The following is a 26,440-nucleotide window of genomic DNA, read 5'->3' as shown; positions in this document are numbered from 1 at the left end:
TAATATAGCGTCGTCGTGCCTTAGGCAGCAATTTTTTCTTCGAGTATCTCTGAAAATTCCGCCGATTTGCAGATATATGAAAAATTTCGGGCGTCCCATGTGCCAGTGCTCACCACAGATGAAACGAGTTTGCAAAGCTGCAAGGAAATTGGTCGAAGACGGGAGAGCGCTATCCCCGGCGGTGTGGACGGGCCCTCGGCGACCACGGTGGTTGCCTGGAGACAGGCCGCCGCGGAAAACAAGCGCCGTGTGTTCGGCTGGCATGGAACGGGCCGGCCCGATCGTTGTGGCCCGGTCCGGAGGCACAAATTGCCCTTGCTCATTGGATAGCGTCCGTCGGTCATGTGAGCGCTGTCTGCCGAGAGCAAGCAACAGCAGCTGTTCATACGCAGTCTTCGCTAATTTAGCCTTTGCAGTGTTGCCGCCTACAGTTTTTCGTTTCCGCGTTTCCTTGCTTTTCTTGCCTTGTGAAACAGCGGTGAGTGTGCCCTCTTTTCCCAAAGTTTGTCTCGGTAGAGATTCACTGCAGGCTTGAAAAAGCGTCGCGAAGTAAAGCGCGTATGCCGGTGGAATATTTTCTTTACAGCAATGTCTTCTTTTGCATGGCATCATTTCCTTCAATGTGATTTTCTAAAGTTGAAAACGTGCGCGTGTGTTTTTCCCCCGATTTGAATGCAATGGGCATGCATTGATTCATGTAAGATCTCCTTTTTCTTCACCTCCTGGTTTCATGGATGCATTCACTGTCATCGGATCTCACAGTAAACGTACTACAGCTGTAACGCATGGCTGGGCTCAAAAAATGAACTTGATAAACGATGTTTCGGTGGCGATGGTATTTGTCTAAGCTTTAGTATGCTTTCCACCCTTCTTAAAAAAAGAACACAAATAATCGAGGCATTTCGATCTAGTGTATCTGCTTCTTTTTAAATCGTAATTGCAAGATCTTATAGGGGTCAGTGGTGGTTTTTCAAGGCTGTTTGATTTGCACGATAAAAGAGGTCGACGATAAACAGATGCGCCATCACTGTATTCGGGTTGTGAGCCACGGGTATGGCTCAAATGAAAATGAGCAAATCACGGGATCAGCGTGAACCATAGGCTGTAGTGAACACGCTTTAGGTATGGGAGCATATATTAAGTGCGCGTACGAATTACTGGCTACAACCTGTGTGTTGCAGTGCCCCAAGCACGTGGCATATTATTTTCGCAGATCTTGTCAAGTTTTATTAACTAATAACAGGAACTTTTCGAGAGTTGTACTTGTGCGCACTTTTTTCTTCCCTGTTTGTTACGGTCCCCTCCCCTTCCTACACATTGCAGCTAAGTTGTCGGCATATGAAGCTTGAGGCTAGGTATTCTTACATAATTTAACAAAAACATGATCAGCATGAATGATAAGTGTGTTTCTAGCTGGAACGAACAAATCTAGAGACGATGTATTCGTTACATTTATGTTATAGGTCTTGTTGAAAGTAAAACAATGGTGCAATATACTCATTATCTAAGGTTGATGTAAACACCGACAAAAGAGACACATAAGACAGGTTGTTTATACCAACACCTAAAACAAAGTACGACAAACAGTCCTCCCTTTACGCAGTGCCGTGTCTCCTAAATAAACTTATTTTGAACACTTCGAAGTCTCTTGCAACTCAAACTGTCAAATTAGGCTGTATGGCCAAGAAGAATTGATGTTAGTATGGGAATGAATATAGATATGAACATGCATATATCTATTAGTGCAGAAATGTGCTGAACTGAGCTGGTTTCCTTCTAATGTATGTATATTTACATGTATGTGTATAGGTAGACATGTATCTTTCTTATTATTATGTTTGCTTGCATTTGTACTCTGTATAATTTCTTTTAGGCGTTATGCTTTATTTTTTTTATTTCCTTGTATGTGTGCTGCACTGCTGTCATACCAAAGATATGGGGTCCCGTGTAAAGCTCGTTGGAGGTTTTTTTTTTTTTCACAGGCTCCTACTCTCAAGGTAATAGAATTTGAATTTGACACTTGTAAAATGTTTGAAAGAATGAAGAAACAGCCGAGGCAGTGGAGAACGTTCATTTCAGTGGTATAACGGTGAGCACTACAGTTGTGGTGCTTGAGCACATCAACGAGACGGTTGCCAGTTTTGAGAGGGGTTGACCGTCTCGAAAAGCCACACCAAAGCCCTTTCCGGTTACCTGCTGAAGTCATATGTCACACACTGGAATAGTAAAAACACCTCCCTGACAAATATTATTTCCTACAAACATTTTAATGTTGGCATCAAAAGACAAAGTGGGCCTGCATAAAGTTTCGCAGGACTTTTTGCTGCAAGCCTTTTTCGTTTTAAGAAATTCCAAAGTAGAGCATATATCGTGGAGAAGCTGCAACAGGCGTTTCTCCCATAAAGCCCCGCGTATTTTATAAAGTACACCGTCGAAGATTTTGAAAGAATAAAGCGACATTCATGAAGCCTTCACAAGGCCGTTACAGTGTGCCCAGATTATTGGGTGCGAAAAATGAGTACAGCCTGAATGGTCGATTGCTTAATTTTTTAGTGTTAATGAGTTAAACGTTGGCATTACACACTCGGATATATTTAGTTTGTGTGACTTACGTTCTGATGGTTTTACATTGTAATCGATCTAGTATTAAACGGTAAGTTCGCTTTCAAACCGGATAGGGTTTTGCGGGCTATAATGACTCAATCGCGTTAGTAATGGTTACTAGGTTTCAGCGTTCGTGCGTGAGCCCCGTTAGCATTTCGACTGACCTCTGAACTTCAAAATAAAAAAAATCCACCAAACAAAACGAAGAGGGGGGGGGATAGAGGGCGGTGGTGAGGGAGCAGGGTAATAGCAAGCATTTTTTTTTTGTACTGTCCCTTGACCACGCACCTTTTGTTATATTTACTCAATTTCTAATCATCAATACCCTTTAGGCGAAGCCCAGAAGCGCAATCAAACGTGAAACAAACAAAACTAACAAGCAACACATTTTAAAAAACTCAGTGGCTCTTTCAGTGGCAAGAAACTTATCAGAATGAAGTCGCTCTAAGCAAGTACTATCCGGTTTGCTCATATATGGAGTTTTGCGCTGCCGGTTGACGCAGATATCATCACTATTTCTTTTTTTTTGCATGCATTTTTTGCAATATTTGGCCCTCCTCCGCATCTTTCAGATGCTTTAAAATATTCTCGCGAACAGCATTTATTTTTCGGTAAACGTAACGCATTCGTAAAACCGGTGATTGTGCCCCATTCCTTAAACCCTACGAAAAATTCGGGAGAGTTGGCAGGTATACATAATTAACGGATCCTAATTTTCTAGTTACTAAAGTAACTGATGCTATACTGTTACAAACTGAGTGTTATAACATAGGTAGTGACTGTTCTGATGAACAGCAACTAACACTAATAATATGTTTATTTGCCAAAAAGCTGCTCACATGCAGCTTGACCCGCCCACAGCCCCTGATTTTCTTTATTTTGACAGAAGCAGCATATCAACGCATAAAAGTATGCACAGAATTGGCACAATAAGTGAAATGTAACAAACAGAGCTATGATGGTGTCTGGAACAAAAACAGATTCTATTGAGAATACAAACCACGGAACAGCATGAAATCACAGCGAAATGAAATATGAAAAATTAAGCACTATACATTGCACTATACCATACTAACAGCACATTACAACCTAGGGAGTGAATGCTGTGAAAAAAGTGACTACCTTTTAGTGAATGACTGCAACTACTGTTTTTGCAAGCAGTGACGTTATGTTGCGCAACGTTTATTCACACCCTCGTAAATTCCAACTGAACTGAGAGAACTGCGATATCTGGCACACATTCTAAAATAGTCGGATTCCACAAAAAATGGTATCACCGGCGATATGTTTGTGTGCGTGTGCGCGCGCTCTACTTTTGCGTTCGCCAATTAACGCGGCCGAGTTTCAGTAATATCAGGGTATGAGCATAACTCTATTGTATCAGAAAACTGAAGTGACTGGTGTCAGAACAGGAACAATGTCGTCGTTTTTTTAGAGTGACAAGCGGTCACGAGGGTGGCATATCGATACGTATGTCGACGCACCCAAACGAGAACCCAGAATTTGACTAGGAATGGCAGCTTCTGGACCCCAGAGATGCGGTAAGAACACCGTGTTTCCCAAAACGTAGAGCATTCATTTGAATTGGCCCTCCACGTCGATACTCATGACTGATCCTAGGAAGTTGAAATGTGCGTCATATGCACTGATCCGGAAACGCCAACCAAAGCCAGCTGAAGCATATCGCATTCACTTTGTCTTCAGACATTTTGTAGAATGGAAGTCTGAATGACGTTTTCCTTAAAATTGATAATGGTTGCTTCTTGTGCGAGTGTGAAAGAAAATTACTATCAATGTTTTGTTATATAGTAGCGTAAAATGATCGCCAGATGCTCTTCAGGAAGAGCCATTTATTCATGTATCGGAAAGAAATGTAACTTCAAGAAAAGTTTCTCCACGGCCAAGGCGGAAATGAGTGTCTTCAAACAATGAAATTGCTGCAGGATTTCCTTAAACAGTGGTATGATAAAAGAGTAAGTGCTACAAGGCAAATAGAGTTCCGCGTGAACTTAAAAAAAAGTATTGAGCTCTGACAACGTATTGCAATGTAGCTGATATGATAATGACGCTGAAAATGTTGCTAAATGTGTTTTCCTAATTGCTGATAAGAATAATCGTATGCAAGGATGTAATGTATGTTTATTATTACTTTTCCGCGAAGAAAGAGCTTATATCTCCGGCTTAAGTAACGAGTGCAGAGCCACTGTGGTCCCGTTTACATGAATGCGACACTAGCGCATGTAGTTCTCACCTCTTTTGTAAATCCTGCAGAAGAGACGGAACATCATAGTCACATTCGATATAAAAGAAACGTCTAGAACTAAAAAAAAAATATTCCGCCTCCATTCCACCCTATGAACGTAGATGTTCAGCGAAGTTTTTGCCGACGTTAGACCACAACCGACATACGTCAAGCGCATGAGTGCGAAAGTGCAGCATACATCCTCATTCTTCTAGGCCCTCCGCCAAGCGCAAGTGCTTTTTTGAAGTAATTATTTTCTCAAAAGTAAATTGCGTCAGAAAATTTCTAAAGTACGACTTACACACAAGCTGCAGACATGAGAGCTTCGGATTGTTATTCGAATATACGAGAAAACATAAATCTGTTGCGCGGAAACTGAAGGAAAAAGCCGTTTTTCAGCTGCCCTTTGAGGTCTGTCTGAGTGGCCGCGGCCGCTACGCGGCGGTACTGTTTTTGAGTGAGCGCAGAACGAGCCCACGATGACATCCCGACCAACTAGAGGCTAACAGCTTCGCTCTAAAAACTTATAACAAGTAGCTGGTATGTATGAGAACTGGAAGCGGGCGTATTGAGTCCTGCCTGTGTGACTGATGGGGAGCGCCGCCGTTCACTCAGTCCGTCCACATGATGCTCGATATAGTTTCTCCCGCCTGCCGAAGCCCTGCCCTTATCATCGCCCGCTAGACTTACTCGCCCCATCCATCAAGGTTCTTCGCCACTTTGCTGAACAAACACAGTATCGACGTGCGGCGTGGGATGCAGCGCAGCTGGAAGTGAATTGATGTGCAGCGCCACCTGTCCGAGGAAGGCTTCGTGTCCGCTTGCTCAGAACCCGCATAGGCGGCGCCACGCGACTCGCAGGCTTGGAGGGCAGTCTCTAACGCAGCGCCCGATCAATATACGCGCGCTTAAGACGTTGAGGAGTGAGATGAAGAGCGTGGCATAAATTCGTGAAGCGCGGCGCGAAGCGTGTACTAGCTGCGGACATTGATCAACACAGTGTTCGTCTTTTTTACTAAGCATCAGCGGCAATACGTGATGGGTTTGCTTACTGACGATGTTAGATGGAATGCTGTTACTGCTGCTTGCCCGCGGCCAGTACAGCGCTTTATGCAGCATGGAAATATAGTATATACATGTAAACAAATTACATGTAAACAAACAAGCTCTGCCCGAAGGCATTGTCAGTGTTTGGTAATACTTCGCGGTAAATTACACAATCAGCGAAAAGTTTATAGAGGAGGAAAGGTTATTGGATAGGTCATATATGTATCTACATAAGGAAGGCTGAAGAACCCAGAACTGACCCTTGACGGACCCCGGATATTACAGAAAAGCTGTTGGAGTTTTAGCCGTTAACTTGCACGAACAGCGTGCAAGATGATAAGGAGCATTCCATCCATTCTAAGATATTAGTTTCCACATTAGGTACGCCGAGTTTTAAGAGTAAACGCTTATGACCAACAGAGTCGAAGGCTTTAGAAAATCTATAAAGACGCAGTCAGTAAGAGCAACGGTCAAGTCCGCAGAATGAACTGTGGGTAAGGGAGAGGAGTTGTGTTTCGCGCGAATAAGTTTTCTTGAAGCCGCGTTGATGCGCATTAAGGAAGAAGTTTTCTTTGAGGAAAGATATCAAGTGACTGCAGATGACGTGCTCTATTAATTTACAAGGTATGCTTGTCAAGAAATTTGGCCTATAGTTACCAGGAGATTTTACATTACCTGCCTTATGCAAGGGAGCCACTTTCCCAACCTTCCAGTCGCTCGGAAGGTCCCAGGTATCTAGTGACTGCGAAAAAAGCATAGACAACATTATGAAAAAATACATTTTAGTATTTTTCAAGAATTTTGGATTGATAGCATATTTGTCTTATAAACAAAGCTTTACTTTTTTTCTACTAACCTATCAATTCCAACCGAGTCTATCACGATGGGATCCATTAGAGGAAAATCATATTGAGGAAGTATGGGAAGCTCGGTTGCTTCAATATCAGTAAAGGAAGATGAAAATACGTCGTTTAACAAAGAAAGCAATTAGGTCTTGAAACCATTGCACCATCTTCACCAGTGAGCTCAATAAGCGGGTTACTGTCGCCCTTGACCACACTCCAGAATTTGTGCGAATTACAACAAGAGGGAAGTGTTGGTTTAAAGAATGGATCCTTTGCTGATGACAGCGCATGGGTGTAGTCATTGACCACGAGCTGATAAGCTGCCCAACGAGAAGCGGTACCAGATAACCTAGCCTGCCTGTGCAGACGTTTTTTTTTTTATCTAGAGGCCGTTTCAGCAAAGGCGTGAGCCATAGCGATCTGTTCTTGCTTTTTATCCTCCGCAGCGGTATGTATTATTAGTTCCACTATCTCGGACTTGAATAAAAGCCAGTTTCATAAATAGATCTTTCTGAAAATTCCAAAAAGATGTCAGACAAGAAAAGTTCCAATGCAGCATTCCAGTGCAGTGCAGCGCTATCATTACCCAGGCTGTAATCCCTGATTTGCTTTTCTTCTTTCTTTGTTAGTGGTGAAGAACTTTGCAATGAGAAGTGCTTGGTTGAATGGTCGCTCGGGCCAGGTAACATTGTTACATGACCAACTAAAGAATGAAGCGTGGTTAGTACTAAATCTGAGGTAGTGGCACAAGGAAGGGTAGTGCGTGTCGGCCATTTAATGAGTTGCGTAAGGTTGAAATCTGAACCAGTGTTCGCGAATGCAGTACATTCCGAGGAATTACAACTAGCCAGAAGATGAGGCTCAGCCCAAGAAATTCCTGGAAATTTGAAATCACCCGCCATAAATTTGGGTGCCACCGGGTATCGAAACCAGCTTGTGCAGAACATCGTGTAATTCAAAGCAGAAACTGGAAGGATGGCCAGGAAAGTGGTAGCAAGCACTAAAGACAATGTCTTTACGATTGAGACGGTTGCACACACAAAGTATATCCTAGGGAGATACGACAGGAATAACAGAAGAAGTGAGTTGATGGCCCAGTCCGCCACCAGTTCGAGTTCCGCCATCACACCGACAAAATCTATACTTTCTCTCGTTATTAGGCAAACCAGAACCATTAGTTTTTCTAGAATTGATGTCCCCTTTGTATAACTGAAAATCATATATACGTCTGTTTTGCGACGGCCTGCACGGAATCCATGGAATAGCAGCGAATATATGCAGGTCAATAATAGTAGTGTGTGTCCGAGGCGCAGGTGCACGTAGAGCTGCAAATGCCCAGGTGATCCATGTGTTATAGTATGTCAAGCATTCGTCACTAAGTAATTGACACAATGATTGCATGCAGTACGTGTAATACACCTATAGATCTATAAAAAGTAACCGTGAAAAAATGTTAAAACGAAATTTATATTTCTGCTTCAAAAATACATTCTGAAAAAGATTTTTCCGATCAGATAAGACATTTACGATCAGATAAGATTTATTTATTGCAGCAGAATTAGTCCTGAAATTTATCAAAAATAAATACTGCGAGCTACATTATTTTTGTTCGTTTGTTTCTTTGGTACCCTTAGTTCAAAGTTGTGTGCAGCTTCACCACCTCACGTAAAGGCAGGCAGACAGGTCTCATATAGTCAAACCAAATAGTCCTAATTTCTGCAAAAAAGAAAGCGCTGCTGCTCACCGGGCCAGTGAGCTCCACTAAGAGCATGGCTATATATTAGGAGGGCTGGTGCTTAGCATGTGTCTTGAAGTGCCGGCTGTTGTGTCGTTTCACGAATGTTCATTACTGCGTGGTTACATCTATTAGAATTATCTGGTACTGTTATATCGTCATGCACCGCGCGTGCCTATGAATCTGGACACCTGAAGTGATGGCGTCGGCAACCAGAAATCTACAGGAAAAGTTCGTTCGTACACTGGTGTAATTTCGTAAAGTTTAAGTCGTGCCCTTGGCTATCGGAGAAAACGCTGTCGCAGAAGATGCCGGACGCTGCTGGCCATAGCAGGCTTCACAGCAACTTGCCTTTTCTTTCTTCTGACAAGTTGCCTTAGCTGACTCAACCCAAAAGATGAGACGAGAATACGAGAATAAATACCTGCAATAGGGGGTTTAACCTAGCCCCATTTCCACATATGATTTGGTGGTAAATTCTAGAATGGCAGTTTCCACAGCATTCTGCTGAAGTTTATCTTCAGCTCAGGTGTGGAAGAAAAATACCGTGAATTACAGGCATGACGTCGCCGGCAAGGCACTACGCATGCGTTTGCTAAATAGCTACTTGAGTTGGTTATAATGCATAGTACGTACAGAGTGATTTTGCTTTTTGTGTTGAACGAAATACTGACGCCGCATTTCTAACGCTTACTAATTGCCGAAAGAGCTGACGGTTCGTTATTTCCTCCAACCGCACGGATTGTCATTACTTCGACGTTGTGAATGTCAATGTATAGTGCTACGTAGGTTCTGCGAGATTTAACTACGTTTATTCCGAAAGGTTCCAAAAAAGTAAGTTTAGCAGAAGCATGCATGCTCGCTGCGAAAGCGCCAAGATTTTCAATTTGTTGTTCATACCAGCGCAATATTTTCATCGCAATAACATACGTGCCTAATGTTTCAAAATCATTCTACAATCACGATGGTTGGTCAAGCCTACTTATTTGATTTCCACCTGCTTCTTTCTGCGGACTATAGCGGGGAGAACATCTGGCGGCGTGGCTTTAGCCAGTGGTGACGTAGACAAAACACGTTGGCGTGGATTGCGGGAAGCGTCTCAGTTGAATAATTGTGCACACCGCGAGTACAGAGGCCACATTTGCAACGCTCATCATGCTCTCTGTTTTGTTTTGCGCGAAAGCAGTGCGGCGGCAGTCGTCAGGTGACTCACCATGATTGCAATGACTATGGACACCCTGGCCATTTGGTCCTCACGCAAGAAGAAAGAAAACCAGGGTAAGAGTGCAGGTCAGTACGCTTTGGCAGCACCGGTACACGCACCGCACCCAGCAAGCAGCCCTCGCTCAAGCTGTCACACTGCCGCCTCACTGCACTGCACTCTTCAAACCCTGTCTCAACAGAGCATTGTAGCTCGTCCGCAAACTTCCTACGGTCTGTGATTAACCGGGTTACCGGAGAGGTTTACTGCAGCAACGCCAATGGTGGCGAAATGATGTAACGCGTATTCTGTTAGTTCCGTTGGTGTTCTTGTCAAACAAACTAAAAAAAAAACATTTTAAAAGGCAACGTAAACACGATTACGCCACTGTTGAAAATTTACACCAGCAGCGAAGCAAAATACGTCTAGTTACTCGAATAACTGCTCTGCCTTTGTATGGTCTAGCTTAGCGCTACCAGTATGCGCCACCAACACAATCACTTTCGTTTACGCCTCTGATATACCAGTAATCTGAAAACAGTAAAAAGTTTGTGGACAAACTAAAACTCTCAAATCTCCCTCTCAATTTGCTACTTACGATGCAGACGTTGTTGCCAGCACTCCAGTAATTTCGGAATTGGGTACAGGACCTAATAAGCACGTTAAATGCAGCAAGTCTTAATGACTCGGTCACGCGTTCAGCTGCCAGAATATAATGGCCGCTTACTCAAGTCACTGAGTAAGCGTTACTGGGCGTAAGCGGGCGTGCCCCAGTCTCGTAAATATCATGATGACAAGCTATCGCTATCTCTATGCACTCTCTTCACATCGATCTTTGTGTTAACGCCACTATCATGTTTGAGTGACAGAATAATCTCTATAAAGTCAATTTGCGAGTATAATCTATTCACACTTCGCGGCAATATAAAACCATGGCGCTGTAGTAAAATAGTGCACATATGTGGAACCTGAGATTCCCATGGCATGTTTGAACATCGTCATATACAAGATTTTGGTTGTTTTCTTTCCACGTCAACAAAAGGCATTTCGGATACACCCATGGTATAACATCTACTGTAAAAAATGAGTATATTTTCTTTTGTTGTATGAATTTAGTTCATTTGGAAAACATTGATTTTAGGCATTCTCGTTGCAGGTATCCAATAGGTGAACCGTTGTGTTATCTGTGCTTTCAAGGAGAGCAAGGCTCACGCTGCAAATAATACACTAGTGTCGTCAGCGCAGAGTGTTCATTTACTATTTCTACATGATCCAGAGGTAACTACATGAGTGATAAACGTAAATCGCTAAGATACCGCCATTCACCCGCCGTGGTGGCCAAGAGGATATGGCCTCGCGCTGATGAGCCCGAGGCCGCGACTTCGAGTTCCTGCTGCCGATGGCGTATTTTTCGGGTGCGAATTGTAAAAAAAAGGTCATTAGTGTAGGTGCACGTTAAAAAACCAGGTGATCCGAATTAATATCGGTACATTCACTACAGTGCGATACTTACAAGCCACTGTACAGTTCCGGAACGTTAAACACCACAATATCTTTAAGTACCGCCATTTTGGAGAATGCACGAATGAGCTACGTGCATCAAGAATATATTTGATTAGTGGATGTTTTACCAGACAGCGCAAACTAGCAGTCAATTGGCGCGCAGCAAAACAGCTGGAAGCCAGAGCGTTTAATCGTCGCGCCAAACATTGGCAAACTGCCTGGCTCAATTGTTGCTGTACTGCAGGAATACACGATATGGCTGCGCTCTTTCTCATTAGAATATTACAGCGAAGCGGTATATGGTTACCCCGGCAAATGTTTTACGTCCTTGCGTGTACACAGTCACGTCGACAAAGAAAAATTTTTGTCTCCAGGGGCGCTATAACGTAAAATGATTCCAAACTGTTTTGATTCCAATTTCTACAAACAGCCTCCGCGATTGGTCAAAACATTTTCGGGCCACTCCCAACTTCGCCTGTCTGTCACGCGACGTCACGAAAACCGCGATAGCTCCCCGTCTGATATAACGTGTACACACTAATTATGCATGATTAACCCGCACAAAAGAAAAACAATCATTCCTGATTCGACGCCTTTTCACCATTAGCCCTCTGCTATTGGTCCAATGTTTTCTGGCTACACCCACTTCGCCTGTCTGTCACGCGACGTCACAAAACCGCGAAAACTCACCACGTCAAAGTGACGTGTACGCGAAAAAAAAATGCAATAATATGCCGAGCAAAACTGAAAATTTTTCTGAATAGCCACAGACTGCCACGTTCCGAAAGGAATAGAAGATGGCTGCCCGCCGATCGCTCAGGTCCTCGATACTCGCACCTGCCGGTGAGCATGTATTTATTTGCGCATGATAAACCTTTTTGCGCGGCAGTAAAACGTTATCGAGCCCTTTCGGCATGCATACGATGTCGCTCTGCGAACTCTTCCTTGCTGAGGATCCGTTTTAGCGGCGTTCTTATCTTGCCGTTGCACGCCGCCGCGATTTTCGACCAGCCACCGCAAGCTAAGTAAGGCGAAGCGGGCCAATCGGAGAAGGCGGCACCACCGTCTTCATGCGGTTAATCTTTTTTCGCTATGCTGGCTCGGCCCCATCGAAACCCTCTCCACTAGAGCGTGCTGCTCGCCTCTTGTCAGCCAACTAGACAAGAAAAACCGCTGAGTGTAGACAATTTTATTGGTTTTGAAAGCGAACAAAGGTGTCCTCCTATAAACGAGGAGAGTGTTCGATTGGGTTGTTCAGACAACGCTGCGGGTCACCGACCCATGCGTGCGTCAGGTGGTTACGTAAATTTGGCGTCAGGAGTTTGGAATCAAAACAGTTTGGAATCATTTTACGTTATAGCGCACCAGAGCTACGTGTAATTTTGAGTTTGCGCGTAACAGAATTACGTTTTCTCGTACGTTCAAATTGCAGTCCGGTGCTATCATGTCTGCAGGTTCTCTGTAAGTCGTGCTTTACAAATTTGTGACGCACTTTGAGAAATTTCGTTAGTTCGATAACGCATTTGCGTCATACGGCGGGTCTACTAGAATGAGGATATATTCTGCACTCCGGCACACTTGCCTGCGCGCGTGATGAACGTGCGCACACGATGTATCTGTCCTTGATGAGTGGGCTCTCTGTCCGTTGCATCGGTCGCGTAGAGTGTGCTGCGACCGTAATCGACACCAGGGCAAGACTTAAAAATTATAGTGTCGTTCACATCGTGAACGCGGGTTACGCGCATGCGCATTGGCGCCGCGAACGTCCATCACGGCGTCGAAGCACCAACGAAAGGGCGCGAACGAGGTCGTGGACGCTACATTGATCTGGACGGTGCGACGCCTTGTGGTGGTGGCGCTTGTGTGGCACATCCACTTTCGCAGGGTGGAACGAAGGCGGGAATTTTTTATGAAATTACAACGCCTCCGGCCAGTTGCAAATGGCCACAATCATTGCCAAAGAAATACACCTTGATAACAAGAGCATATGTCGTACGCATATATGTAAAATTTGCGCGATAACACTGGTAGCACGCTGAAAGGAAACAACGTTAGTGGCGGAATAACAGTGCTGGTCTCAGCTACAAAGGCTCACACTGTTGCAAAGTCACAGGAGCGTGCCCTACCTGCCTGATGACAGTATTCGAAGCCGCAGCCTGCCCAGCCGACATGGTGAAATTTTGCCACCAAATCAGCATTCGCTCGCCAATTTTCTATACGGGGATGCTATGCAGGATGCGCCGAGTTTCTCGTTCGCACAAGTTTTACCCGAGTTTTCTCGATGGCAGTCAGTGAATGGAGATAGCAAGGAACGTGCCAAAACAGCAGGCAAAAAGAAATGTCGAGATAAAGCCGCGTATGACAACATGAGCGCACCCTGCGCGGCACAGTGCTTCCGCGCTTCAAGCGCCGAAGACTGCGCAACAAAAGGCGCCAGCGCCGCGTATTGTTATCAACGTATTATCGCAATTTAGCAATACCGTCACTGTCCCGCTGTCTATCTGCACACTTGTCGTGAGCCGCTTGCCACGCCTTTCTCGGGCGCGTCAAGGGCGTGCCTCCTCTTTCGGGCATTATCTGTCTATCCTCTTTCGAATGCGAACGGGGCACATGCGGTCTATTCTTGCTCCTACACTTTCCCTCAATCGAATACTTTGAAATACAACAAATAAAATAACAAACATTTTATTTCTTAAAATATCGGTTTTCGTTTTGAATGCTATAAATTTGTGATCACAAACGGACATCCAGTGAATTATAAAATTTTTCACTTTTTTTGCCGCGAGTGGCGATAGTGAGGTGTGACTAAGCTGCGCTGAGGTGTGACTAAGCACTAAGCTGATAGTGGTGTGACTAAGCTGCGGAGGAAACGTTTGTGCGATCGCTTCGGCTCTCTCCTGTTTCAAGCGCTGCTTGTCCACCGCGCCCCAGCCCCAGGCCAGGTCTGGCGTCAAGATCGCAGTAATGGGGCACCTGCGAGCACCTGGGGTTCGACCCGTTGCCCGGACCAACCAACCTGCGCAGGCGAAGTAGTCACCTTATATTGGAAGACTCAGAATGGACGCCAGGCTGCCTTCCGGTGCAACAGGTGCCGAAATCAGTTTTCGCAGTTACACAGAACCGCTGCACTGCACGGGCGGAGAGGCGAAGGAAGTTACTTCGCCAACACAGACTGCCTGGGCCGTCCGAACGACCACCTCTCCAGGTGGCAAATGATTTGGCTCACGTACCGCGCGAGCAAAAGCGTAGACATATGGTTGTTGAAGGAGATGACCGGCGACTTGTTTCCTCTATCGGAGCACGCCATCGCCGACTGGAGGAACTACCCCCGTGAGGTCGCGAGAGACGAGTTGTTGGAGCGACCTCCACTCGGTGGCCACGGGTAGATAGCGCAAATAGACTGAGTGCCTTCTTCGCGGCGAGAAATGTACAATCGAGGCCGTCTAATGACGGGAGACAACTTTCCGCCGAGCCGCCAAAATTACGCCGGTGTTAAAGATGGTGGCCCATGGATCTTCGGCATGTTCTACGCGACCAGTGGGGTGCTGCGACATTCAAGGTCGACCGACGAAAAGTGGCAGCGCTAGGCGCCATTATTGCAGCCAATGATCAACTGGGGCCATTATTAATAGTGACGAATTGGCCGCATACAAATGTATCCCAAATTTAGTTGATGCTAACGGGTATATGCCTCAATCTACATTGGGAGATAGTCAACCACAGTTTGAACTTTGTGGACCCCATCACGGGCGTTCACTCGCAAAAAATAGAAAGTTATTGTCAAAAAGTGAAGCGCCACCTCGTCAGCGATGGGTACAGGGTAACTGCACTGATGCTGGAGTCCCACCTGGGATGGATGTGGTGGCGCTCAACGGCCACGTGCGCTGCAAAGACCCTGTCTTGCGTTTGTTAGAAGCCACGGATCATTCAGGCTAACCAGTATAAAGACTCTTTCCTGCGGTAGTTAGAAGCCACCGCTTGAAGCTTGCCAGTATGAAGGTGCATCGCAAAGTAAAAGAAAATAAAGCGTAGTTTTCTGACCCTTGTATGAGTGCTTTCCGACATTCCCGAGTGCTTACACGGTAAGCGCGTGGGAAACCACTAATGCGCTAGCCGACGCTCACTTCGTCTCGCAGCTGGGGCAGCTGGGGTGCCTCGAAGCGCGCGCGCGCGCATCGAGGCACTTACTCGCCGCCTTTCTTTAGCGCGAGCAACGAGCGATCTGTTAAAAGCCCAATGTGAAAACCAGGCGCACACCAATCTGTGCTCGGAAATGGGAGCGCAAGCACATAGCGAACCGCACCAATCCAATCCAGAGGAAAGAGAAGGAGCAACGAGCGATCTGTGGAAAGCCCAGTGAGAAAACGAAGCGTACACCAATCGGTGCTCGGAAATGCTAGCGCAAGCACGTAGCGAGCCGCGCCAATCGAATCCAGACTAAAAAAAAGGAGAGCGAGCGTCCCCTAGTAGTATAACGCGAAACGTATTAAACTACAAATTAGTCTAATACACATTCAGTGTACATCTTGTAAATTTTAAAATACTTAAAACCCATGTTAATGCGACAAATATTATTGTACTAAATGCATTTATTTTATAGCTTGATTGTGCCTGTAATGCACTCGATGGAACGACAAAGAAGTGAAAGAAGGCACGACCATGCACCGACCGTATCACCACGTGAGCCCCAGTTTGTCGACCACCCATATGGCAACGCCCAAGGGATGATAGCCACCCAAAGTGAATCTAGATAAACCAATGAAACTGTAGGCGTGTCGACGGAGAAACTTTCGTCTTGTTACCATTAGTTCTTTCATCTTGGGGTGTCGCCAGAGCTCGTGAAGATTCCGAGTTTCGCCAAAGTCGGCGCATCCTGCATAGCACCCCAGCAGAGGGATACAATGGCCCACCGAAAATGATGGTAGACTTCTAGACGAGTCATCTACTGATTTAGCTCTACCTCGTCTTATATTATTTTACTTTTTGTCCCTGTAACGATGCTGTAGTTACTGAGGTTGAGCCTATACTGCAGCCGAAAAGTTTTTTTCATGACGATTACCGATTTCAAGTTTCAGCATGGTGCCATATGGTACAATACTGTAACCCGAACGGGCATTTGTTTTCTTATAATTGGACGCGCAGCATGCGCACTCAACCACGTCTGCTAACAACATTAAGCGCTTACCGTTAGTGTGTACTGAACCCCCACCATGGTTGAGCGAGCCAGCTTCATTTCCTGGCAAGTGCAAGGAAGCGTGTCAAAATGCCCTTACACGAAGGTATAAGCCTTAAAAAAGCGCACATGCGCAAATGCACCATACCCGAACGCCGAGCCCGGCACGCGGTCATGGCGCAACGGTAGCAGTGGCTTCGCGAAAGATCCTGTGATGCACGTCGGGCCTTCGCTCGAACACCGCGCTTTGTCGTTGCGATGGCCGTGAAACTGTCACGGTGTGTCCAGGCTTTCTTTCCTGTTTTGTGACTGTAACCACGCTTAGTTATTGCATCTTTCTGGTAGTGTTTATCGTGGCGTGGAAAAGGTGGGGCGTGGAAACGTACAACTTATTTGTGATGCATTGAGAACACAAGCGCAAAATAGAAGTCATTGGGCAATGCATCTGTTCTCTTAGTGTCACTGGTGCATGCGTCGGTCTTCTTTCCCCCTTTCGCAGCCCCCCCCCCTCACACCCCATCCCCATCATCACATTTGGCCGTTAAATATGTTCTGGGTATACTTATTTTACGGCAACATTTTTATGCGCGAAGTGTTCTATACCCAGCCTCGCCCACACTTCTCATTTCTGTCCACGTCGCCGACTAGCGTAGAGGAGCTCCTCGCGTACGACGGGGACCCCGGCAGTTGTCGATAATTGGGCGGCTTCGGTCACTCGCGCCAGCCGAGAGCGCGTGTCTCAGTGACGCCGCAGTCACACGACCAGTTACCGTGACGGGTGCACATTTCGAGCGCTGCGACGGGGCAGGTCTAGGACGGAGCTGGTTGGGCAGTTGAGACGACGTTTAGCCTGCGTCAAGCACTGTAACGGGACCGCGTCGACCACCTACGTAGTCGCTATACTTGGGAAACAGGAACTGCGAGCTTATAAGCTGCGCGCCAGGGTCGCTTATTATGCACTGTGCACTGGGCGGCAAAGCCAGCCAGTCGTCGCCGGCCAGAAGCGTCGACGTGGTACCAGGTAAGCTGGACGTAGACCACGCGAGTGGTGCGATTCAAGAGCTCGCCTGTGCTAGTAAATGGGTAATAGTGCTGAAAATTCAAATGTTACGCTAATGGAATGAACGAAAGGGAGAACGACAAGTGGTCGAGATCGGAAGTTAGAGGACACCGGAGGAATGAAGGTAACGCTGGTTTGGATTCGTGAGTAAACTTCAAGCATTCAATGGAAACGCTCTAGTGAGGGGCTAGCAATAATTACTACATGCAGTTCTTGTTAACATTTTTTCGTCGGACGTTAATACCGCGCCCTGATTGGTAATGTGTATTTATGGAATTAACACGCACAGTGCATGCCAAACATATTCCACTGTGTCGTTTTCATCCAAATGTCCTCAGGAAGAAAAATTTATCATATTTCAGACATGACCACAATAACATAAAGCTAAAAAAGATGAAGAAAAAAACAAAACCCATCAGACGGCACCGAGCTTACCTAGGAAAGTTGATGCTTCATCCGTGCGTCAAGTGCATATGATAGCTTTTTGAAACTGTGCGACGAAAATTGCATTAAAAAAGTCTTCGTTTATATGTGTTTCGCGCGGAAATTGAGAACTTTTTACATGCCTTAAGTTAACTTATGTGACTGTCCAGTCGTTCTCAAGTCTTTAGATAGGCTGCACCTGACTTAGCGCACGTGAAGGTGCGATAAAGATTCGTGTCCTGTCTCTTTTTCTTTCATTCCCCTATACCCTTCCTAAAGTGCAGGGTAGCAAACGGTACACAGTCTCGATAACCTCCCTGCTTTCCTCCCCTCCCCCATTTTTTTACCGTTCCCCGTTGGTCGTCCTCGCTATATACGTACACCATGTTGTCGAACAACGGCTGGCACCGTCGATATATTCTAGGCTCTATAGCACCGTCGCGCAACCTCCGCCCACATTCGCCGTTCGCGCTTGCTCTTGCACGCTCGGAAGGCGCTTTTGTTATAATTTGTTTTAATTACGAGGGTTTACGTGAAAAAATCGCCATTTAATTGTGAGGCACGTGGGAGTGGGGGACTCTGTATTAATGTTGACTACCTGAGTTCTTTAACATGCACCCAATGCGCGTTTTTACATTTCGCCCCCATCGACATACGGCCGAACTAGAGGATACACGCCTAGCTCTTATGACCTGAGGCCCTATACCGTAAAACTATTCTAACCTGTTTTTATTCCAATCTTTTGACGTTAATTTTACGGTAGTGCCGCCGCTAGCATTGGGCGGTGATCCTCAGTGTTGTTTGAGGAAGCCAATGAAACGCTCTCCTCGTTTATAGGAGGTCAGTTTTGTTTGCATTGAAAGCGAGTAGCATTGCTTAACTTGACAGGTTTTTCTTATCTAATTGGCTGACCAGAGGCGAGGAGAGCCCAGAAGTGGAGAGGGTTTTGGTGGGGCTGAGCTAGCGCAGTGAAAGTAGATGACCTGATAAGGGAAGTGTCGGCCGGCGTCAGCAATATATGCCCGCCTCCCCTTGCTTAGCTTTCGGTTTATGGTGAGTGAGTGAAACAACTTCATTCGGTCCACAATAGACGCGAGTAAACTCAACGTCACCTGGCTATAAAATCGCGGCGTCGTCCAACGGAAGGGTAACAATATCTCTAAAACGGATCCTTGGGGAAGAAAAGTTGGCAGAGTGATGTCATACTCGTGCCAAAAGGGCTCGAGAACGTTATTTTCCGCGCAAAAGTTTTTATTTACCCGAATAAATCAGTTCTTCCGGCAGCTCCGACCTGCTGGTGCCGGAGCGGTCAGCGGGCAGCCATCACCTATTCAACTCGGAACGGGGCAGTCTCCTGCTATTCCGAATAAAAAAATCGTTTTGTTCGGCAAATAATGCATTTTTAATGCGTACACGTCACTTTGACGCGGTAAGCTTTCGCGGTTTTGTGACGTCAAGTGACAGACAGGTGACGTGGGCGCAACAGGAAAAGTCTCGACCAATAACGGAGGGCTGATGGTGAAAAAGGCGTGGAATCGGAAATAATCACTTTTCTTTTTTCAGCCTAATCATGCATAATCAGTGCATGCATATATAAGTTGATTAACTTTCGTGGCTTTCCTGACGCCACGAGACAGACAAGCGAATTGGGGATGGTCCGAAAAAAGTTTGACCAATCGTAGAGATCTGATTGCGTAAATACAATAGAAAAGTTTGGAATAGCTTTACGTTATAGCGCCCCTGGCCACAGCTCGTAATATTAAGTTTATTTTTGACAAGATTAACGTCACCATAAGTTAATTGGTTTGATCAGTGTCCTCGGTGCGAATAGCAAACAAAGTGTACTACTTACAAGCCAGCCGAGTCGCCTTGCTGAGACAGTCGGCGTTTTTCGTCTGCGAGACAAAATGCCGTCGAATCGTTCCTCACGATCACGCCAGTGGTTCAGTGTTAAGCGCTGCTTCACAAAACAGGCGCACATTCGACACAATTTCGTTCTAAGAATTACTAGTTAATCTGAAAAATAATAATGACGATTTCTATGTCTCTCTGAGCGGCAATAGAAGAGATCGCCGCGGCTGGGTAATGGGCTCGGCGGAGTACCGGCCTTACGGTGACGTCGGCTTTGTATACCCGCGCAGTCTGCACTGTTGGCCGCAGCTTGTAATGAAAAGAAAGAAAGGAGAGGGAGGGAAGAAGATACTCTCTCTGTGGTTGTCCATCACTTCACAATCGGCCAGTGAGGCCAGTCGATTTGTAAGCCTGCGACGCGTGGGGCCATGGTCCAAGAATCTTCTGCTGAATCTTCTGCCAATCTCCCAGACCTTTTTTTCTGTCATTTTACTGCAAAGACGACGTAGAACAGGCTACAGCAGTCTCCGATATTATTTCCCGACAATACGCGACATCAGCATCAGTACCTCACCCATTATTGTTTCTTGCGTGCGCTGGTCGCCTTCTGATGGCGAATTTAAAAACTACGGACAAGGATACAGGCTCCACTCATTTCCCGCATCACAAATTTGTAGTCGGCGCTTTCCTGCTCCACATTATTTGCTTCCTCCTAACATTCTGACGAGCACATCAGAGGGCGGTCTTTTTTCTGACCTTGACCTTCACTTGTAAAAGAGTGACGATGTGGGTTTGTTGATACATCTTGACTAAAGGCGGTTGAGCGCCGGGAACTGCGTGGAGAAAAGAAATGTGCCTCTCTTTATCCTTTCCTTGCGCTCAGCCAGCTTTATATTACTACGTTGAAGGACTAACTGAAGTACTTCTTTTACACTCTGCTTTTGATTACTTCGGAAATGCGCACTTCGCTCAGAAATAAGCAGCAATAAATGGCGATTTTTGTTGGTACGGACTGCCACTTAACGTACCGAGTCCGTACTAACAGCTTCTTTATGTTGTGTTACTTCGATATGAGGCAAATACTAAAATTGCCAGAATAAATGGGAAAATATTTTTAGGAAAAGAACCTTTTGGCTGTGAAACTGACATCGTTCGCTGCGTGCTCCAGTTTAATTGGGTAGACGTTATCATAAGACCACAGTGAAGGAACTCGGCCGCTTTGGGGTAATTGCATCTAAATTACAAATTTCTCGCCATGCTATTGTTTAGCTTATCAGTCCCTAAACAGTTATTTCTTCAAAGCCTTCAATTTGCGTTTTCCTGGGCTGTCATGAAAACAGGTTACGTTAGCCGCACAAAAAGATCGCGCGTCACCATATGAGAGTCCCGAGCGAAGCGTTCTCGCTCTTCGGTTGCGATTGTGTCGTGTTTACAAACGAAGCTAACGGCCCTGGAAGCCACGTGCGATTTTCGTGAGCCCGCGTCGTTAACGCCCAGGAAAAGAAACGGTTTCCACATCCCAAAACAGCTGGAAAGGCACGGCACTACTTAGGAAACAACTCCCTCCGCTCAGAAACACAGGCACATACACGAACGTACACTCCATGGAGCTCCCTGCCAAGACAGTGGCGGTGGGGGGGCACCGAGTCCTTGGTCGTGTGCGCCTGCTCAACGTGCCGTGAGAGTTGATTGCCCCGAGGCATCGCAAATATAGAACGCGCTCCCACCGCTGCGTATACGGGCGACAAAAAAAAAAAAAATGTGCGCGGGACGAAGCGGGCATGGCATAACGAGCGCACACCACGAAACAGGCGACGAATTCGCGACTCTTCCTTCACTCAGATAGCTGATGAACACCGTCGAGGACACTTGTGTGACTACAGAGGCACGCGCTCGTTTTGCGTGTGAATCCTTTTCACAGGGGGCGGTTGAAGCATGTTTTGCGAAGTTATTCTATCGACGGAGAGACGTGAATCTTTGCTTGCCTCCGTGTATCGCCTGCCCGAATGAGACAGTGATGCTCTAAGTGTCCGGTGCCATGAAATAAGCCCGATATATTGAATTGCGTCCAGAAGCCCTGGGCATGCTCTCTCTGAAGTCTCGAGCGAGCTTTTGCGCGAAAGTAGGATCTGACCGGTGGCAGTGGCAAGACATCGGGAGAGCAAACGCTTGCTGTCGTCCATGTTACGAAGTGATTCCAAAACGTGCGATGGATGGTGAGACATTGTTTTCTACTATAGCGTTTTTTGGTGTAGGTGTAACAGTGTTATGATTGCAGTCACGACGTTCATTTATTAATTGCGACAGTAGAAAGCTTTTCAGATATCTTATGACAAAATATTACACTTTGATGGCGACAGAATCGGGCGGCATGCGTTATTAACTCGGGAAGTTTCTGAACATGCTGGGAAAATAAGTTTTCGACGAGTACTTAATGAATGCTCCATTTAAGTAGTTAACGCGCGTAATGAATAGATCAGTAGCGCATCAGAATTCCAGTGGAACAACTTTCTACTCCGGGTTTCGTGTTTATATATGTAAGGCAGACTTGTACGCGTTACAGAAAGAAGTATACAAACAAATACTACACTAAAACGTTAATCATTGTTACAGTGTTCCCTTAAGTTATGTGACCTCCTTAGGCTAAGAAAGAAGGTGTCCTTTCTCACTAGACATTCCTAATAAGAATACAACCCATGGCTACAGACAGACGTCTTCTCCTGGGCTTTGTCATTTTTCTTTCAACCGTATTTTATTGCAATGCTAAAGGTTACGACTGCATTACGGTTACCTGTTTCTTGCTATAAACATCTTTATTATCGTTATGTTGTAAAGAAAATTATTTTTGAATGCCTCTCTAATCACCATAGTGCTTAAGTAAAGGAACAAAATAATTGAATATATACAAGTGTACCAATAACAACCCTTTAGCTGCTCTTATTTATTACGACTGTAGGACTCATTACTGCGGCTATTAAAGCAGTGGGAAAAAATGGCAGAAGTAAACGTACTTCTACGGCATAAATGAACCTTTTGTCACATGGAGGCCAGAAAACACTAAATTTATACAATAGCGTAGATACAGAAATTATCAGCGTGGCAATTGTGACATTTTATCGGTCAGGGCCAATACTAATGCGCAAAGCTACCGAACACAATCGACTAGCTGGTGATCTGTTACACATGGAAATAAGAAGTGCTATGGCACATGGCCATTCAACACAACACCAATACCATCCAATAAAGCACTCAGTGTAGTGGCCTGTACAACGGCATCAGGTAGCCTGTTCCGTTTTGCAGTTGCACGAGGGGAAAAACTAAATTTAATACAGTCATTGCATATACTCGAGAGATTGTAGCTGCTGATTTCTATTAAAAATTCCCTGTACTCTAACTTCTATTTGCCCGCGAGCGCAGATGAAATAAGAGTTGGGTGCATCTTCCCAAATATACTACTTTGGCAGAAGTTCGCAAGAAGCGAAGTATCCGTAAAGCATGATACGTATTTCGTTTTGCGCAGAGCTGCACACAATCTCCAAATAACGTTGCGAACAATGGTCATGATTTATTATGTTCCCTTTAACAATAACGCCCACGAGATTGTCATTAACACCAGAACAGTCTTCACGCCTAGGCGGGCTGTCTTTTATCTATGAATTCCACGGCAGGCCCTTATCAACGCATTTTGCATTTGTGCAATAATATGAAACAACTACACTAGAATTAGGCGAAAATTCTTAAAACAAGTAGCTTTTATTGTATCTTCCCTAAAGCACGGAAATTCCCTTTTCTGACAGAGCGCACGCGCGCTCGGGAATTCTCGTTTCTGGCGAAATGGACGCATGCTCCGGAATTTCAGTTTGTGTAATAGGCTGCGCCGCATATCTTCAAGAAAATCTTTCAGGAAGCGCCGTTCGCCTGCGAGGTCGTCTCCGATTGGTGCGCACTCGTCGGATGGCTGTCAGTCGGGTAACCAGGATGGTAATGTTCATTTCATATTCGGCCGTCAGCGTCGTTAATTATCGCCTCGCATCAGATGTAAAGAGAGGCGATGTAGTGTTCCGGCAGTAGGGGAAAATCTGTACTGATGAGGTTTGGGTGCTTTAACAGCATTCCAAGCAATACAAATGAAATTTTTCGCTGACCTCCTAGAAATATTTTCTTTGACTTGTTGAAAATAATTGTGCTCCACAAATTTAAAAACCTAACCACGCCTTCTTGATAGTCCTGTTGGTTCGTCGGATGGATTTCAGATGTTCACAAAGTTACATGAATCGGCGGGGTCAGACAGCTATTCGCTTGCACTGAAAATTATTCTTTTAGTTTCTTAATTTTGAGACATAGATAGAGGATACTAGCGGAATAACTGCCTGCTATACTATACTAGCTATTTGTACATGAGAATAATTCGATAAAGTTGTGTATCTCTCATATTACTTCGACGTATAGCGTCCACCGGGAGTGTACAAGGGAGTTTTCTTCATTTATCAGCTGTTGCTGGCGCACTTATTCCACTTTAAAATTTTCTCAAACAAAATATAAGAATATTGCTATGTTCCAACTTAGACTATTGCATTGTCATTCCGCTATAATCTGTGACGCTTGCAGTAATTGCATCAGATCGACATAAGCACGTTTTGCAATCAGCGACTTTTCCTTGACGCCTTGTTAACCGCTCTGAGGCAGTGCTCTCCGGGCCGACTCACCAGCGGCATGGTCGGTGTCTAATTAGGCGAGCATCAATAAAGTGTCATACAGCAGTGACACCGATTACGCTTAGGGACATTAGGGAAACATAAAAGAAAAGGTGCGGTGAGGCATGACAGTCAAAGCGGGAATAGCAGCCAGACACGATACAGGGAGTGCCAAAAATGCATTCAACATGCTTGCGTGGAGAGTGTTAGCGAAGTGCCTAGCGATCTCAGATCCTGTCAAATCCACAGTCCACGGAAATCAAATATTACAAGTTATGTTCGAAGGTAAAAAATAAAAATGTAGTTTTACATGCCAAAATCATGATCTGATTATGATGCATGGCGTAGTAGGGGATTCTTTAACGTGCACCTAAATTTATGTAGACGGGTGTTTTCGCATTTCGGCCCCATCTAAATGCGGCCGGCGTTCGCTGGGATTCAATCCCGCGACCGCGTGCTCAGCAGCCCAACACCATAGCCACTAAGCAACCACGGCGGGTATGTTAGACAGTCGTCGATTTTACGCTACAGCTAGCTATAATAAATTCGTCTGACAAGAATGGGGAAATTTATTGGGTTTACTTCAAGTTCCACTTTACTTGGTATTTCGTCTTCAGCATCCTCAATAATTTTGCTTGAATTTTCCACAGAATCTTGGACTGCATTTCGCTGTTCGGCGATGTCGAAGGCAGTTTTCTTATTTTTGCGTTTCTATCAACGCCATGCAACGCACATTATATTAGAGGCTGCCCATGACATCAGCTTTGCAGAAAAGTGACACAGTGATGCTACGCAACATATGTGCACAACGCTTAAACGAAGACTGTTGAAGATAGTTTTAAAACAGCAAGAATTAGGCACAAGTATTTTCAAAAAATATGTGCAGATCCTATGCATGGGGTTGGATCTATGTAAAGCGGCTTTATTAAAACGGTTAACGGTGATGAGTACAAGTTCGTTTCTTTCCTGTTACGCAATCAGTAATCTTATGAAAAGCTGGTGTTTATCCACTAACACAATATTGTCCGGCAAATTATAAGTGTACATCGTTACCAAGCTATGTCGAAATGCAAACACTACTTCAGGCGGATGTTCAGTGTGAGACGCAGCGTAGTAAAACATATTTCATCATTATATTAACAAGTCAGTTGGATTTCAGGTTAAGATTTTATGTAGGAATCGCAGTGGGATATGTTCATTTTGGAGGATTGGCCAAGAACAGCCATACCGCCAGGGGCGCATATTTAGTGGCTGAATCAAAGAAAATAAAGTAACTCCAAGAATCTGTTAAGTAGAATTGACCACACCATTTACAGATTGATGTGTCTTAGAGCTGTCTGTCAGCGGACATTATATGCTCAGGTTTTTTAGCAGGAAGTAAACATACTTACATGGTTATTATCTGCATGTTTAGTCAGCATACAAGGGCTGCGTAAACCACTTCGGTGGTAGTTTGATATAACCTTGGTACATATAGATCCAGATATATATTCGCCGAGATAGCCACCGATTCAACAGCACACAGCATCCAACAGCGAGGCACGTGGAACACAGGAAATTAGGCAGAGAAAGCTCCGCGTCAAAATGGAAACGGAAAGCGCGTAGAAAAATACAATTACAAATTTAGGTGTTTTACGTGCTAAAACTACGATATTATTACGTGGCAGCCATATACTTGGGCACTTAGTAAATTTTGACCACGTGGGAACCTATAAGGTGCACCCAGTGCACGGCACACGAGCGTTCTTGCATTTCGCTCTATCGAAATAGTGAGTCAGAGGTTGTTTACAGTAGGCCCTGCATATTCTTTTAGACGTCTTACAAATAGCTGCCATAAATAAACAGTAACGCCCTCCACAGAAATACGCCAGAAAGGCAGTAAAAAGTCAACTTTTAGCGCTTTAGAATATGCACTGGACATGTTAGTACGTGTTCCAAAGTTAAGAGTAATTTTTCTAACAATAAATTGTGCTATGAAGCTTTGGGATATGTCTTGCGGAATCGGCTAAAATTGCCTTATAGAATGTTATCGCGTTCATCGCAACTCATTTTCATCCCAAGT

The 26,440-nt window shown here is 45.1% G+C and overlaps 1 protein-coding gene across 4 annotated transcripts in view; it reads left to right on the top strand.

Annotated features, from left to right (window-relative positions):
* Window positions 1–26,440, top strand: part of LOC119458625 (Kv channel-interacting protein 4-like) — a 465,522-nt gene that overhangs the window by 345,240 nt on the left and 93,842 nt on the right. Inside the window, exons 1-2 of one of the 4 annotated variants that reach the window (XM_037720469.2) lie at window positions 353–478; window positions 9,660–9,751. The exons of the other annotated variants lie outside the window; for them this stretch is intronic. Of the exons in view, the coding sequence (XP_037576397.1) occupies window positions 9,688–9,751 (64 nt within the window). The 5' untranslated portion in view covers window positions 353–478; window positions 9,660–9,687. Of the gene's footprint in view, window positions 1–352; window positions 479–9,659; window positions 9,752–26,440 lie in introns of those variants that run through there. 4 annotated transcript variants of the gene reach the window in all.

The sequence above is a fragment of the Dermacentor silvarum genome, chromosome 7 (assembly GCF_013339745.2).
Source record: "Dermacentor silvarum isolate Dsil-2018 chromosome 7, BIME_Dsil_1.4, whole genome shotgun sequence".
In the NCBI taxonomy this organism is placed as follows: domain Eukaryota; kingdom Metazoa; phylum Arthropoda; class Arachnida; order Ixodida; family Ixodidae; genus Dermacentor; species Dermacentor silvarum.
Note: the sequence above shows the minus strand (reverse complement) of the source record. Positions and strands in the feature narration are given on the sequence as shown.